The sequence below is a fragment of the Platichthys flesus genome, chromosome 2 (genome assembly GCF_949316205.1).
Source record: "Platichthys flesus chromosome 2, fPlaFle2.1, whole genome shotgun sequence".
NCBI classification, from domain to species: Eukaryota; Metazoa; Chordata; class Actinopteri; order Pleuronectiformes; family Pleuronectidae; genus Platichthys; species Platichthys flesus.
The window spans coordinates 28,253,019-28,270,066 of record NC_084946.1 but is presented as its reverse complement, the minus strand read 5'-3'; the positions used below and the strand labels follow the sequence as shown (position 1 = coordinate 28,270,066).

The following is a 17,048-nucleotide window of genomic DNA, read 5'->3' as shown; positions in this document are numbered from 1 at the left end:
ACGTCCTGCTTGCTACATGTGAAAGGAAGTAAGTGTGAATCAGCTGTGTGATGGTTCCTCTCACAGGAATTCTTCCCTCGGTGTGAATCCGGCCTCCTGCTCAGGCGCCGGGTGCCACAGCGTTTATTTGTGACGCTGTAAAGGTCTCGTGTGTTAAACTGGAAAAACAAACGTCCCGAGCTGACGACGTGCAGTCTCAGATGCTGGTGCAGTGAACTTCCCTCAGACATGATGGAGGACTGGAGGACTCGTTCTGACCTGTGGCACAAATAACACGATTTATTCACCAGATCTTAGACACGTTCTGCAGACGGATCATCCCCCACGGAGTCCGATGTTACAACCTGCAGCTCTCAGATCTTACAACACCAGCCGAGGTAGTATAGGAGTTGTGTGTTGATGATCCTGAAGAGTTCTGTCTCAAAAAAATAGCAGTTTGAGAAAAAACATCCCTGAAAGATTTGTCTTGTGATTTAAATCTACAGACGTTAATTCACAAAGTGACGTAAAATAAAGAGCTAAACGTTTATTCAGGACATTTCCTGTCCACTCCTCTGAAAGACAAAATTACACATGGAGGACAAACAGCACAAAACTTCTCTCATGTCTCGTCCTGTGTGTCTTCACTGTGTCTCACTTGCAGACTTGTTACTTCTCATGAAATATAATTAAATGTGATGTTGAAATATCTCGAAACTCAACTTCTGCACAACTTCAACTTAGCACAACATTTTCATTGGATCAGAGAGATGAAGACATTCTGTGACCTGTCAATGTTTATCACCTTACCAGCCCCGCCCAGAGAAAACCAGAGTAATGGCAAAATAATGGTTTCCAATCCCGCCCCAGTGTGTTGATGGGTGTGCAGCTGGCTGTGCATGTGTTGTTTCAGAGTGTGTAACTGAGCACAATGGAAGCAACACAACAGAGGTTCACACTGATCGTCTCGAATGAGGAAAGTGTTCAGACCTAGTTTCTTCTCTTCTGTTCTACGCCCACACGTATTCACATCTGTTTACGTCTCTGGACGAAACCTGTGTTCTGTGTACTGGCCAGCAGGGGGCGACTCCTCTGGTAGTTTCTTTAGAAGTCTATAGAAAGTGACTCTACTTCTCACTTTAGAAGTCAGTAACATTCAGGAGTTTCTGTCTCAGTCTCTAGTTTCAAGTCTTCTTCAAACAGCTGATGATCACTTAGTGAGTTATGATCATTTAGAGTCAAACAGACCATAAAGCACCAGATGTGTTGGGGGGGGGGGGATTGACAGGTGGTACCGTCCAATGGGTGGGAGGCATGTTGCTCCTATTCACACTCACATCCAACATGAGGCCCACTCACCGTGTGGAGTGACGGCAGTTGGAAGGTCGGTTTCTGTTCGCCAAATCTGGGCTACAAGTTCGCCACTGCAGTTCCGTGCTTCACCCACAGGTGGCGCAAATTTATTTTGTGCCATTTGGGTCACAGTCACCTTTAACCACATGGGCCACTTCCAGAGCTGTGTCCCCTGTATCTTCTGTTTTCTGCTATTTACATAATTGGAGCTAATGTTAGCAGAATGAAGCCGAGCTGGCGTCGTCGTGGAGCACGTAGCGCTAAGTGGACTGAATTAATGACGGGAGCCTCAGCGCTCGGTGACAGGTTGAAAAATCATTACAAACACAAACTGCACGTAGTGTTTTACTACAACAACACAAACACTCTGCAAAAGACGTCAACGATGAAATATCAGCATCCATCAGTGAGAGCTGGCAAACGACTGTGTGTGAGTGAGTGTGTGTGTGTGTGTGCTTTTTATTTGCATACTACTCCAGCAGTGATTGATTTACATTCATTTAATCACGTAATTCCCCTGCAACATCAAATAAAGTCACTTTGGTCGTTAGTGCTGTTTTTAATCTTAATTAAATAATTAGGATAATGTGTTTGTTTGACTTGGCGTCAGAACTCAGCTTCATTATTTAGTCTGAGATTATATTCAACAATTGAATCATTCAAACATTGAATCTGTGCAAATGGATTAAGCAGAACTTCAACTTGAAGTTTCTCCAGTTGTTTGTTTTATGATCTGAAAGTTGATGAAGCAGAGAGAGAATCCAGATCCAGATCGTTTCAAGATCTGATCAATACATCACGTCAAACGTCGGCCAATCAGTGCAGAGCAGAGGAATCTGCAGGTGTCGGCCTGTGCATCTAGTTTACTGAAAATCAGTCATACATTCCAACACACTAACACACATACGCATGTTGCAACACTCGTGCACACAAAACACGCAGAGCAGATCACAAGCTCAACAAATAATAATACATCTGATATCTGATGCACAAACACACTGTCCTTCCATTTCTCTGTCAAACAAACAACACACAAGAATCTACGCTCAAAGAACACACACACACACACACACACACACACAGCAGATGCACTAATGGGAAAGTTGCTGACTGTGGGTTTGTCTCTGTTCCAGCTGTTCTGCTGACAACAACGATTCTCTGGGAAAAAAGGAATTGACAAATTAACCCAGTAAATATGGAGATCCAAAGGGAATAATGTGGTGTGTGATTGTGTGTGTGTGTGTGTGTGTGTGTGTTAGTGTGTGCTAGGACTAACATTTGTTTGTAGGGGTAGAATTAGCTTTATACATGAACCTATGTTGTGCTATATGTTTACAGCGTGTATGGAAGCTGTGGATCCACATCACGTGTTCACTTGTGTATCAGAGAGAGATCTTACTGTGGTTTCATATTTTCATGTAATCTCCGTGGATCGATGTGAGCAGATGAGCTGATTAGAAGAAACGTGTGTGTTTGTGTAACTTATCCCAGTGTCTGGGTTTAGTTAAGCTCCATTAAAGGGTCTCTGGGATTTTAAACAAATCGGTGCGATATGAAGAAATCACATGTTGAGGGTGAAGGAGAAAGATTCTTCTACGTGTGATTTCAGAACCTGGGAACAGCAGACCTGTGACACAGTGCACGTGTTGTTGGCGTGACTCATACTCGACTTTGCTCTGTCACATGTAAACAGGTCCATGAAGGAACATTCTATTAGAAACTCACAGAAACATCGTAATCAAAGTTATTATTTTTCAGAATAAGGTCAATATGGTTCTTCTCCATCCTGCTAGCTTCACCAACAGGTACTGGTAAAGATGCTGCTTCACTCATCTTTAGTCACCTGATTGTTTTTCAGAGTTTTATTTGTTGTACTAAAGTTTCCTGGAGTTTTTGAATGAAAAACAAAAGCTTGAAACAATAAGAAGCTCAGAAGAAAACAATCTGAGGCTCGAAGGAAACTTGGGAATTTTGAGAAACATCTTGTTTTCATATATTTGATTTATTTATTAATTTTCTGCTTTTCACATTTAAAAGGATGTGAAGCTGTATCGCACTTGATCTTTAGTTGTTTGAGTTTATTTGCAGAAAACTCTCAAAGGTGCGAAGCTGCAGGTACAAAAATATAAACCCAGCTGTTTTTTAATCCTATTAAATTCAAATCAGTTTCATCTTCACTCTCTTTGTTTCAGTCGCTCCTCTGAAGTGTCTCCAGCAGTTAGTCAGATTCACTGTGACGATAACAGACCAGTAATCAGCTGCAGAGAAGCAGGGGGCTGACCTGTGTGTGTGTGTGTGTGTGTGTGTGTGTGTGTGTGTGTGTGTGTGTGCATGTGTGTTCAGTAACAACCACATGTGGCGAGAAAGCAGCTGCAGTGAAATCAAACTACTGCCTGAGATAAAAAAGACAACACACACACACAGGTTGTTATCAGCTGTGTGTCTTTGGTTGTGTGTCTGTAGTTCAGTGGCAAACAAATCTGCATGAAACGTTCTACGACTGTTATCCCCCCCCCTTTTCCATCGATAAGTGAAGCTGTTGTCATGTGACTTGATTTCTAGATTCATGTAAGATAGCAGCTAGTCTGACACGCCCCTCTCACTGTGAGCAATCAGCTGACCAATCACAGCAGACTGCGGGTCTTAAAGAAACAGGAGCTACAACCAAGTGTTTGAGACAGAGGCTGAATAGAGGAGCTGCAGCGATGGACAGTCTGAGGCATGAAAACATTTCACAGTCATAACATTAAATATGATTATGAATCTGAACATTGGCAGAATGTGTGTCTGTGTGCAGACAAGCAGCACAAACACGTGGCTGTGAGACTGGTCGTTGCATCATCGGCTCATAAACCAGCACACACACACACACACACACACAAACACACACTCACACTCACACACACACACACACACACAAACACACAGAGTCTTTATGAGGCGGTTTAAAACACAGCAACACACCACTACCTCCCCAGTGCAGTTCCCCATGAACACAATAAAACAGCGAGCTGTGGTAAAGCTGTTCCCATCACTGCCTCAGTAATTTCTCCCAACATTTCCCCACAGGAGGAGTAAACTCACAGAGAATCCCAGGAACCAAAAACCCTTAAACTCCTCGTACAAGCTGCTTCCAGACGAACGCTGAACTCCGCATATTCTCCTGAAACTCTCTGGAGCAGCTGAATGTGGGAACACAAATCGAATCCTTTTCACCTGGTGTCTCTTTGTCTCTCTACTCGATGCTTTGACTCAGCTGCTGCAGAGTGTTTGGACGGCAGGAGGCCGACAGCAGGTAATGGCCGTCATTAGTGTGTTATTAGTGCTGTCAGGTGGCGGCGCTGAAGGATGATGGAGCAGCAGCTCACAGACCAGCTGTTTCTACAGACTCCCGTTAAACAGACAAATACAGTTATTACTCAGGAACATGTTTCTGTTCTGATCCTCAACCTCTGTCACCTCTTTCTTTAAAGCTTGTGTTGCTTTATGAGCTTCACATTCATTAGAACAATCCACAGGCTTAAAACTGAACTTCTTCTACTGCATTTGTGTTCTCACAAACAGAACCTCCAGAACTTTTCAGGAACATTTCAGGAATGTGTCCAGACTTCGGTTCTATATCTAAAAACAGCTCAAGAGACTTTCACTCTTTCTTTTCCTCGTCTTTTATTCCATCAGGTAGAAAGGTCACTGAGATTAAAATCTACGTTTTAAGGAAACCTCTGCACAACTTCAGCATGATAAATAAATAAATGCATCACAAACAATACAAACAGCCATTTACTACACAAAAGAATATGCTGCAAAAAGAAAATCTAGTTTATTTGTTATAAACTGTGGCTGTGATGCTTCTTAAAATCTATTTTCCTGCTGATTCTTTCTCTGATTAATCTAAACTGACCAATATTATTAACTTCACTGAAAACACTCCCTGGAAAGTTGAATATTTGTAATTTCTGCTTAAAAAAACGATCAAAGCGACGAATCGATTCTTTGTAATCGGTAAGATTCATTTTCTGCAGATGAATTGATGAAGTTTCAGCTCAGAGTGGTGTGAACAGAGGCCTCTGGACTTCAGCTCTACCAGAGCAGAGACTTTTCCCGGAGCACAGCTGTGTTGTGTCTGAACTCAACAGTCCAGAATCTCATTCCTTCACCTCCTCCACTCAGACACACTGCATTCTCTCTATTTGCTCAAATTCTTCTCAATATTTGTTTTTCTCTCGCTGGTGGCAAAGGTTTTCCCTCCGAGCTCAGGAAGTCACAAATCAGGTCTGAGAGCTCGAGGTCCGTCACGTTGGTCGGATTCAAACTGCAGCACAGTGGACGGGGCGCAGAGCGGGTGGGCCGTTTTCTGATCTGGTTGTTTTCTGACATCAATGTCAAGTTAACGGAAAACTGAATTGCGTCCATAATACAAAGAATTTATCCACAACAACAAACTCACTGTTCGCTTGGGAAAAGAAAACATGTTTATTAGTATCACTGACTTCCCGGTTTTAATTGTACACATTATCCAAAGTAGAACAGTTAAAGTGTCTTTATGTTTTCATTTCAATTAAAGTTCCTTTTATTTAGTTGCACCAAAGACTAAAGTGGAACGACTGGACGGAACACCTTGATCGCCCCCTGGTGACTGGCTGCACTACAGGTCATAAACTCTGCCTCCTCTATGTTAGCAGATGGGACACGGACCAATCTAACACAATCACTTATTGTTGTTATTTTGTTGCTTTTGTGTATTTGAATAACTGCTGCTCTTTATATTTTCTGAAAGGACATTCATATCCACTGTCCCTGACAAATACAGAAATAAAGAAATAAAGAAAGAGCTCAGTTTCAGTGGCGGCGTCTGCAGAGGCTCGGTGGTTTTCAGAGTAAACAGCGCTAAGTGAGGTAGTTAACGGGAGGCTTGTTTAGTTTTCTGCCAAATGACTGACTTCAAATGGAGCGGTGCCTCAGAGACTGAGACTCAGAGACAGGGAAACCTCTGTGGTCATCATCCGCCGCTGCTGCTGCTGCGATACCACGCTTTGATGTGGTCAGAGGTCGACTGGACGATAACCTGCTGCAGAGCGAGAGAGACGCTCAGAAGAATCTGTCGGTACCAGAAGGAGATAGGTCGATTCAAAAGAAGGAGACAACGCAGGAGGCTCGTTCTGGATTCTCAAATTAAACTCAAATGTCGGCTGAGAACCAAAAGTTCTGCTTTTAATGGAAGATATTAATCCAGCCTTGTGTGTAACGAGCACGATGCACGTACAAATAATTGACGGTGAAAGTTTTAATTATATTTTAACTCCGGTTTTAAAGCAGAATATCAAACCTGAGAAACACAACACTCAACATCCTGCAAGTAGAAAAGATTCATATACTGGAAATGATTCATATCTTTTATAAAAAACTTTTATACAATTTAATCTCGCTAGGGGCAAACTGTCGTGAGAATTAAAAAGACATGAGGAGGTGAAGTGGGAGGAGGAGACGAAGCAGGACGAAGAGGACAGAGAGGAGGTGAAGAGGACAGAGAGGAGACGAAGAGGACAGAGAGGAGGTGAAGAGGACAGAGAGGAGACGAAGAGGACAGAGAGGAGGTGAAGTGGACAGAGAGGAGACGAAGAGGACAGAGAGGAGGTGAAGAGGACAGAGAGGAGGTGAAGAGGACAGAGAGGAGGTGAAGAGGACAGAGAGGAGGTGAAGTGGACAGAGAGGAGACGAAGAGGACAGAGAGGAGGTGAAGAGGACAGAGAGGAGGTGAAGAGGACAGAGAGGAGACGAAGAGGACAGAGAGGAGGTGAAGAGGACAGAGAGGAGACGAAGAGGACAGAGAGGAGGTGAAGAGGACAGAGAGGAGGTGAAGTGGACAGAGAGGAGACGAAGAGGACAGAGAGGAGGTGAAGTGGACAGAGAGGAGGTGAAGAGGACAGAGAGGAGGTGAAGTGGACAGAGAGGAGACGAAGAGGACAGAGAGGAGGTGAAGAGGACAGAGAGGAGGTGAAGAGGACAGAGAGGAGGTGAAGTGGACAGAGAGGAGACGAAGAGGACAGAGAGGAGACGAAGAGAACAGAGAGGAGGTGAAGAGGACAGAGAGGAGACGAAGAGGACAGAGAGAAGACGAAGAGGACAGAGAGGAGACGAAGAGGACAGAGAGGAGACGAAGAGGACAGAGAGGAGGTGAAGAGGACAGAGAGGAGACGAAGAGGACAGAGAGGAGGTGAAGAGGAAGGGGAGGAGACGAAGAGGACAGAGAGGAGGTGAAGAGGACAGAGAGGAGACGAAGAGGACAGAGAGGAGGTGAAGTGGACAGAGAGGAGACGAAGAGGACAGAGAGGAGGTGAAGAGGACAGAGAGGAGACGAAGAGGACAGAGAGGAGGTGAAGAGGAAGGGGAGGAGACGAAGAGGACAGAGAGGAGGTGAAGTGGACAGAGAGGAGACGAAGAGGACAGAGAGGAGGTGAAGAGGACAGAGAGGAGACGAAGAGGACAGAGAGGAGGTGAAGAGGACAGAGAGGAGACGAAGAGGACAGAGAGGAGACGAAGAGGACAGAGAGGAGGTGAAGAGGACAGAGAGGAGACGAAGAGGACAGAGAGGAGGTGAAGAGGACAGAGAGGAGACGAAGAGGACAGAGAGGAGGTGAAGAGGAAGGGGAGGAGACGAAGAGGACAGAGAGGAGGTGAAGTGGACAGAGAGGAGACGAAGAGGACAGAGAGGAGGTGAAGAGGACAGAGAGGAGACGAAGAGGACAGAGAGGAGGTGAAGAGGACAGAGAGGAGACGAAGAGGACAGAGAGGAGGTGAAGAGGACAGAGAGGAGACGAAGAGGACAGAGAGGAGGTGAAGAGGACAGAGAGGAGGTGAAGAGGACAGAGAGGAGGTGAAGAGGACAGAGAGGAGGTGAAGAGGACAGAGAGGAGGTGAAGAGGACAGAGAGGAGGTGAAGAGGACAGAGAGGAGACATCTTTATCTTCGAGCTCAGTTAAACTGAAGCTCTGATGAGACGATGGTTCGGAGTCGGAGAGTGATTTGATATCTCCTCACACTGCGACTGAACCCTGGAGGTCAAAGGTCGACCCTCTGTCTCTGTTGTCGTGGTGCTGCAGACTTCTGTCGCCTCCTCTGAGGTTTAACAGGGTGGGTGGTAAACACAAAGACAGACACACACAGACACACACACACACACACACACACAGTGGTGGCTCGTGGACGTGCTGCTGAAATCCCAGAGGGGTTAATCTAGTGAAGCTCTCAGAATTTACACTCCGCTGATACAAATCTCTTCTTGTGAGAAATTCAATCCCTCGTTCAGCTTCTGCAGGAGAGAGGTCGACTGTGGGGGGCGGCAGAAATAATGAAGTTCTCACTCGCTCCATTTGCACAGGAATGCATCTGAACCCGAGTCAGGTAGCAATCGTTAAAGTTAAAGTTAAATAAGCAGATTTGATTCGGAGACGAGCAGCGACTCGCTTTTATTTCTTCATGTTCCGGGTCTGACACAGTGGGATCTTTCCTGGACGAGGAACTCCTCCGTGTTAGCAGCGGGGACATGAACCAAACCAAAAATAAATCAAAGTCACGATTGCTTTCTGTCATTTTAGGTTGTTCTCATCTCACAGAAAGTAATTCTAGTATTCATAGTACATAGAATATATAATAATTTGATCAACAACATGTTTAAGCACAGTGAAACAACTGAATGTTTTGCTTTTTATCGTTACACATAATTGTAATGTAATTAACAGTTTGTGTGAATGTTCGGGAGGATTTACAGAACATTTAGAAAGTGAAATAAACTCTGGATTCCTCCTGTGACGGGTTCTGAAGCAGTCATCGCTCTCGCTCTCACTCTTCTGTAACGTTTAAATGATTCTAATGATGATGGATGAACTTTGTTTCCTCTCACTCATCTGATTTCATGGATCAGCTTCACCTGCTGCACTGAAACCACAACAGTTTCCTCGAGAAGCCACAGTTCAATTCATTAGATCCAGGTTCTTATTTCAAACTCTTGTCATTATGAGTCATGAATTACTCCCTGGGAAATAGAGGCTGCACTGAATTGTGTTTTTTAAGCCGAAAAGTAAATGATCTGACTGTTCTTTGCTGAAATACATTTTAATATCACATTTACTATGAAAATAAAAATCTACATAAACCGGTTGAATATGACTGAAAATGACTTTGCCAGAGTTTAACTTTCCCACAAATTCTCTGGTCGCTTTGCAGAGTTCTTCTGAGAGTCAGGAGAAACTCCGGAGAACCTCCACAGCAGCTGACTCTGACATTTGCATTCTCACATACAGGACCTGTGCTTAATTTCAGGAGATCATCTGGAGAACCCTAACCCATCTTCATCAGTTCATTCTAACACCTGAGACTTTTAATGACAGAATAGAAGCAGAACATGACGCTCTGTTCATTCTGAGCTGCAGTGAAACACATGGAGGAGGAATAACAGGAGGGAACTGATGGAAACCAGCTGCCACTCATATACAGTCATAACCCCAATCTCTGACCTGCAGATCAGCGCACACACACACACACACACACACACACACACACACACACGCAGCTGTTGAAGCAAATGTTGAAAGAATCCTGAGTCACTGCTCTCTTTGGTTTCCAACATATATTTTCTTCTTGTTTTGTTTGGTCAAAGCCTATTGAGGGAGAGGACAGAGGGTCCATGTGATAACACACACACACTCACACACACACACACTCACACACACACACACACACACACACACACACACACACACACACAAACACACACACACACTCACACACACACACACACACAAACACACACTCTCTCTTCTCTCCCTTCGATCAGTGTTTGTAATTTCCAAGCAATTCCACCAAAGCCCCCAGCAGCATGTTCTGCAGGAGTCATGCAAATCACTTCAGAGTAGAAATGAGAAGTTGGATGTTCTTTCTATCTGCAGGTTATGGATGAACATCAAAGTCCCAGGCGCTCAGAGACATTTCTTTCACCTGTGTTTCGTTTCCATATCGTTTCTGTACTCTAGGTCTGTGCCCTCCAGAGAAGGAGATGGTTGGTCTCTTACCTTCTGCAGCCACAGCGTGTTGTTCTCCATGGTGCTCTCCAGGTGCTGCAGCTTCTGAGCCGACCACTCTCCGTCTGATGGAGGCGAGTCTCTCTGCACGAAGCTCGACCTGCGAGAGTCACCGAACTGTTCGGCCTGCGTCGCCCATCCTGCGGCCTGGCATCCCTCCAGCTCCGGGAGGATGAAGGTGTAGCTGCACTGTCCATGTTGGATGCGGTGGAACCTCTTTTTCTTCTCAGCACCTCCTCCTCCTCCTCTTCTCTGGCTTCTTCCACGTCCCCCTCGTTCTGCGCTCGCAGCACCGGCTGCATCAGCGGCGAGCGACAGGATCCAGAGCAGCAGAAGGACCAGCAGCCCCCGGCTGAGATGGAGGCCTGGCATGGTGCTCTCTCTGAAAGGGTTCTGTCTCAGTGTGAAGAGAGTCAGGAGGAGCTGGTTCACGCTTTGACCCCAGTTCACTCTATGACAACATCTGTGTGCAGGATGCATGCGCGAGTTTCAGTCCACGAGTTTCTGCACCTTCCACTCGCTCCATGAGGTTTGAGGTCTCTTCAGCTTCTCTTTAATTTTAGAAGACCACTTTTCTTGAAGACAGAAACACACAGCGACACCTGTTCTCTGGTCTCACATCAAACTGTCTCCTGTTCCCTTCTCACTTGTGATGACGGGTTGGATCCATCTCCTCTGTTCTCTCTTCCCCTTCTTTCGTCCTTGGGTCTTGATTTTGTTGAGAGTTTTCAGGATGGATCCACATGGTTTTCCAGAAACTCCCCCCTGTCCACGATGTCCCAGGTGCTGCTCCAGAAACACTCAGGAAAATATTGTTGGATAGGAATCTAGAAGGGATGGGAGATTTGAGGATTGTCCAAACTTATTTTCGAGTAAAACATATGTTTAAAAGGAGGCAATGTGAAAAATGAGAATTAGATTTAAAGTTGCACCTGAAATGAAAGATGAGTAAAAGGCACCTCTGAGTCCTCAAAGGTCCAGGAATAAAAGAATAAAGAGGAGAGGTAAAACACAGTCTTTTTTCCTTCCCATCCTTTTCTAGTAGCTGCAGCCTCAGAAGTGGCCGAAGAGAAATACTTCCTCCCCCTTTTTATCTGGGGCTGGCTGAGAAAAGGAGGAATGGGTGAGTGAGTGAGGGAGGGAGGGGAGAGAGACGGAGAGGGAGGAGTGGACGGACAGGAGACCTGAGGGAGGTCTGTTAGAGTATACCCTCTCTATTTGTGGGCTGTGAGGAAGGAGGGAGGAAAGAGGGAATGAGAAGTGGCCAGAAAAAGTTAAAGCAAGAAGATTATAAAAAAGAGAGAGAAAGAAAGAGAGAGGGAGGGAGAGAGAGAATGAGAGAGAGATGTTGGGGGGTGAAAGATAAGAGAAATAGACTAAACGAAAGAAAGAAACTTAAACGTTGAGCTGCAGATGAAAGACAGAGAGAATTGGGCCGATAGAAGAAAGAGAGAGATTTGAAGCTGCTGTAATCTGCTTTCCTGACAAACCAGAGCCTTGTATGGTCATCCCCCCCGAGTCCACATCTGAAGCTGCAGCTCTTTTCCTCTTTATTCCACAGTCTTCCAGTTTGAGAGCAGGACTCGTTAGTTTCACGATCACATTTTGTAAAGCTTTCACTCCAAACCCTGCGCTTGCACTCAAATACACTCTGCAAGTGTTTCGAACTCCTGCGCTCCAGCTCTTCTCCTCGCACTCACTCTGCTTCGGTACGCAAAACATCTACAAAATCCAAAATCCCCCAACAAATAGAATGCTAGGTGCAGTGATGACAATAAATTTGAGAGTATCACATGAGCATGGACGCAGCGTGAGGAGCTGAAGCTGGAGCGCAGGAAATCTGAGCTCAAGCAGAGCATATTTGAGCGTGAGCAGGATTTTGAGTGAAAGCTTTAGAAAATCTAATGTGGAATTAAAAAGTCTAGTTCTCAAACTGAAACACCACCAATAAAGAGAGGTAACAACCCGCTTGTGGTCCAACAGGACAAACTGTGAGCTTGTACTCAAGCAACTTTAAAAACGAATTAGCAAAAGGGCGGGACAATTACATGTAGCCTCTTCTTTGCAGTTGAGCACAAGCAGGGCTTCTTGAGTGCAAGTGCAGGGTTTTGAGTGAAAGCATTATGAAATCTGATTCATGAAATCATCGTTTCAAACAGAACGACCACGCTCCTGAGAAAAAAAGAGGTATCAAACCCACAGAGCTTTTGCTCCTCATTCTCTGAGGCGTCTCTGGAGGGGCTGAGGTGAGACCACGCCCCCCCGTTTGCCCGACCCTCTCTCTGTAACAGTAGGTACTGCACCTCCGCCTCACATCTGTCCTGCTGCTCTGCACCCGACATGGAAACACATCCAGAGATTAGTTCCAGACAGATGGGCCGGTCTCAGGCTTATGAAACACGAGCTCGACATGTGGTGGGACAATGTGAGATGTCACTTATTGAGTTTATTTGCTCAGCGATAAAGCGTTCTGCAGAAGCTGATTGATGCAAATATACGATGCAGATAAAATAGTTCTACCGGGAGATAAGAGACACGCTCACAGATCTGAAGATAAAAGTGACAGAACGCAGCAGAGCGAGTTTCCTGCTGAGCAAACGTCTTCCTCTGCTGATCGGACACGACACCAATCTTCATCCTACAACCACACACTCCTTCTTTCTGCTCCAATAGCCTGTTTTTTCAGCACAGCCTGACCTCAAGTCAACTGTTGTTGCAGCACATGTCTTAGTTTCAGCGAGGCCGAGTCGCTCTCTTGTAACGTTAGCCAACGGTTCCTCAGGGGGAAGCAGGGAGGTTACTCAGTGGATGGCTTCTGCCCCCGACCACAGATCATTCTCATGGGAACGTGAGTCTGGAGCTCGGAGCTGAGAAACATGGAGCTGGTGTTTCTGCTCACAATCAACTCACTGCAGTCCTTTTGATTTGTGTTTTTAAGAAGTTTAACTTCTCTCCAGCACTTTGTAGATGGTTTGAATGGCCGGTACTTAAATTATACTTTTCTCATCTTAATGATGAGTTTTGTCTGTTTTCTGTTCACCTTTCCCCCCCGACGCCTCATTCCTGAGCCATTCATCGTGTCTCAACCAAACCAGTGGAGCAGATGATGCCACTGGTTCGTTCTGAGTCCACTTCTGTATTTATCAGATGTTTCAGACCCCAGCATCAAAATCTGCCTCAAATTCTGCAGAATACTCATTGGAAATATTTTATACAGGAAAATAGTAAAGTGAACTGTGTTTTATAATCTGTGGCTGCAACTAAACAGCTATACACCTATAGGAAGCAATTGTTGTGTATTTGTCGATTGTTTTTTTGAATGTTGAGTTTTAAATGAGTTGGTATTGGCTCGATTCCTCCTGTCGGGAACTGTTGGCTTTAAGGATCCTGAGCTCACTGTATGAAGTGAGAACACAATATTTGATGTTGCAGCACATTATCGTGTCGTAGTTCCTCCATCATGATCACACTTATTTTTGTTTCTGCTCAGACTCACACTCGGGCTCTTTGTTAAAGATCCTGCTCTGGTTTAATACAGAGAAACGTTGTGTGACAGTTGTGTGTTTAGTGCAGCCAGCAGCTGCTCCACCACCTCCCGGAGACTGTGACGCTGGATTCATTTGGTCGTTCGTTCGAAACTAAAAATACACAACAGAACATAATCCAGCCTGAGATTATGTTTCCTCCAAAAGATTAGCTTTACAGAAATGTAATATCTAGGACACAGGCTATGAATATACAAACTTGACATCAGTGCGTTTCTCTCCACAACATCTGGAGCTAATCCTCATCTCTTCACAGATTAATTAGGATTGTTTATTTTAGGTAAGATAATTTGGGATTCGTACTTCCTCATTGATTTAACTATCACCTCCATGCTGGCAGCATTAGTAACGACACAAATACAAAAACCTGTCTCTGACCGAGAATCCAAAAAACAGAAAGTTGGTTTCTCACATTTCAGTAGAACTTTGAAAGAGTTGTTGAAATCAGATCATTTCTATTTCTGAGTTCCTTCCGGCTGATATCAGGAACAACTGAGTCATGAACCAGGCCTTTCACCTTCCCTCTGTGGGAAGATGGATGTGGGGTTTGTTTTATTCCAGGATCCAATTTCAGCGAGGGCTCTTATTTTTGTCCCTTTCTAAACTTGATGTTTGTCTTTTAGCTTTTTTCCAAATGGAGGGTCTGGCTTCTCTCCTCTGTGTCTCTCCTCTGCTGCTGGACACATTCACCATATCGTGGTTTGGCAGGCTGATCGTGCAGTGACAGCTTCTCAGGCGTCACTGTTCCTGTTAACAGAGAAATCAACTGCAGGTGCTGTTTCCACCCAGTTTCAAATGTCTCTAAATGCCACACACTGTAAAACCAGTTTGAATAAATCAGAGCTTCATCTGGTTCATGTTTAGAGGCGGTTTCTTTTTTATTAATGAAATGCACGTTCATTAGCAGCAGCTGAGGTTCACGATCACACACGTCCTGTCTGGGGAACAAGGTCACTGTTGTGTTAAAGAGTTTCCTGGACCCAAAAAGGGAGATGTGCAAGATTATGCAGGTTGTGCAGGAAAGAAAATGTAATGAGAAAAAAAGCTTGAAGGTCGGAAAACAAAAAGTGACTCAAGCTCCAGAAATCTAGATTTAGGAAACAAAACTTGGGGAAATGAGGAAACCACCAGGGAACAGAATCTAAACAAAGTGTGGAGCACAGACACTAATAAACATGAAGGAAGGTGATTGGACGCAGGTGAAACACGTCAGGACGTCACAGTGAGGACAGGAAGTGAAACAAACAAACAAACACGCACATGGTAAGTAGTTTCAAAGTAAAACAGGAAATAAGAAATAAGAAATCAAAAACACATTTTACTGATGTGTTCTGTATCAACAATGGACTTTAAATAAAGATGGATGATAGATGATGGATGGATGGATGGATGGATGGATGGATGGATAGATGGATGGAAGGATGGAAGGATAGATGGATGGATGGATGGAAGGAAAGAAGGATAAAAGAAGGATGAATCCCTACACTGTCTGTGATGACTCTCAAAAATGAGCTCAAACCGCTCGTCTTCAATTATTTTGTGAAATAAGCGAAATGCTCCAGAAAACCCAAAATGAGACAGAACTCCAAACAGGCTCTGACAGTCTTTCTCCCGATGATGCTAAATCAACTAAATATAAATGTAAATAAAGGTTTTAATATCAAAAGACAGTTGAACATGTTGTATCTTATTTGCACTTTTCTCCTTCATCTAGTTCTGTTAAGATAAACTTCTTATTAAGTCCAAAGCTTGGAAGTGAAGAATAATTCTCCATGTCCAGTGTTGAATCTGGTCCCAGTGTGACTCTGTATCAGCGACTCTTCAAGTGTCAGACGGGCGTCAGTGATTTCCAGAGTTTGTCCACGTTATGTGTTTATCTTCATGATTGTAAGAGCTGTAGCTCGACTCTTGTTATGGTCATTCCATCATATTTGTTGAGGTTTTTCTGACTTTCAGAAAAAGATAAAAAAAGATTAAAGACATTATTCATCATTTTACATGAAGCTTCTCAGATACTTTAAAGAGTCGAGAGCCTCAAACTGTTGAGCGGAGATTTGATGTCTCCGTCTGAAGGAGTCATGACAGCGGGACGGGTTTGATCTTTTTTCAGCTTCAATGATTCCTCCAATACTTCCTGCGTCCATGAGGCAAAACTGACAAATATTATGAAACACAAATAAACGGAAGCAGCTTTTTGTTCAGTTTCCACATTGAGATTTCTCTTCATTTCAGAAAACCATCACTTTTCTCCAACTAAAGACACAGGGTGGATATTCTGTGGCTGAGTGTGACCTCTGACCTCTCACTGTGTGAACAAGAGAAGAAGAACATCACATCGTAGGACTCACAAAATTAGGTCTGAAGTAGTTTGTTCTTGTTTCACTGAATAATAAGGTTTTAAGTCTGAGGGCGTCTTCACACCTTGTTCGGGTCAGAGCTTCAGACTCTTCAGTTCAGTCTGAAACTAAACATCAGGTGTGAACGGTTCCTCAGAGCAGAAGAGGTGTTCTGGGTCTGGATCAGTGCTGTGGAGTACTGTAGTACTGTGGAGTACTGTGGTACTATGGAGTACTGTAGTACTGTGGAGTACTGCGTCTGAAGGTGCTGATGCTGGTTGTGATACTATCTTGATGTTATCATGGCAACTGAATCAACTGCTACCTGCCCGTCGAGCCAGGTCAGGAAAATGTTGTGAGGATATTTAGGTTGGGTCACGATCACTGGGACCATCTACTTGATTATTTTGACACTTGCCTGGAATCGAGGAAACCAATGGGCTCGAGTCGGGTCGGGACACAAACAGCAGAATGGCCGTTGGGTTCAGGTAGGGTTCGGTCCAAGCTCCCTCTCAGGGTCAGAAGACGGCTGCTTCATATGTGCTGCATCCGTTTGGTGTGAGGTTACGTTCTGAGAAGTTAACGCGTCGTGTAAGATGCAACACCTCGGAGCTTCCATTTTGTAGAAATGCGTTTTGAAATTGTTGCTGCAGTGAAAAGAGAGCAGCTGTAGCCACAAAAGGCATTCTGGGAAATGTAGGACAGGGCCTATTGTAGCAGAAGTACATGAAACAGGTTTTGGGAAAGTGGAGGCATCT

The 17,048-nt window shown here is 44.5% G+C and overlaps 1 protein-coding gene across 1 annotated transcript in view; it reads right to left on the bottom strand.

The window, feature by feature from the left end:
* Window positions 1–10,781, bottom strand: part of angpt4 (angiopoietin 4) — a 27,958-nt gene extending 17,177 nt beyond the window's left edge. Inside the window, exon 1 of the mRNA XM_062409471.1 lies at window positions 10,401–10,781. Coding sequence (XP_062265455.1) covers window positions 10,401–10,781 — 381 coding nt within the window. The remainder of the gene's footprint in view (window positions 1–10,400) is intronic.
* Between the last annotated feature and the right edge of the window lie 6,267 nt (window positions 10,782–17,048).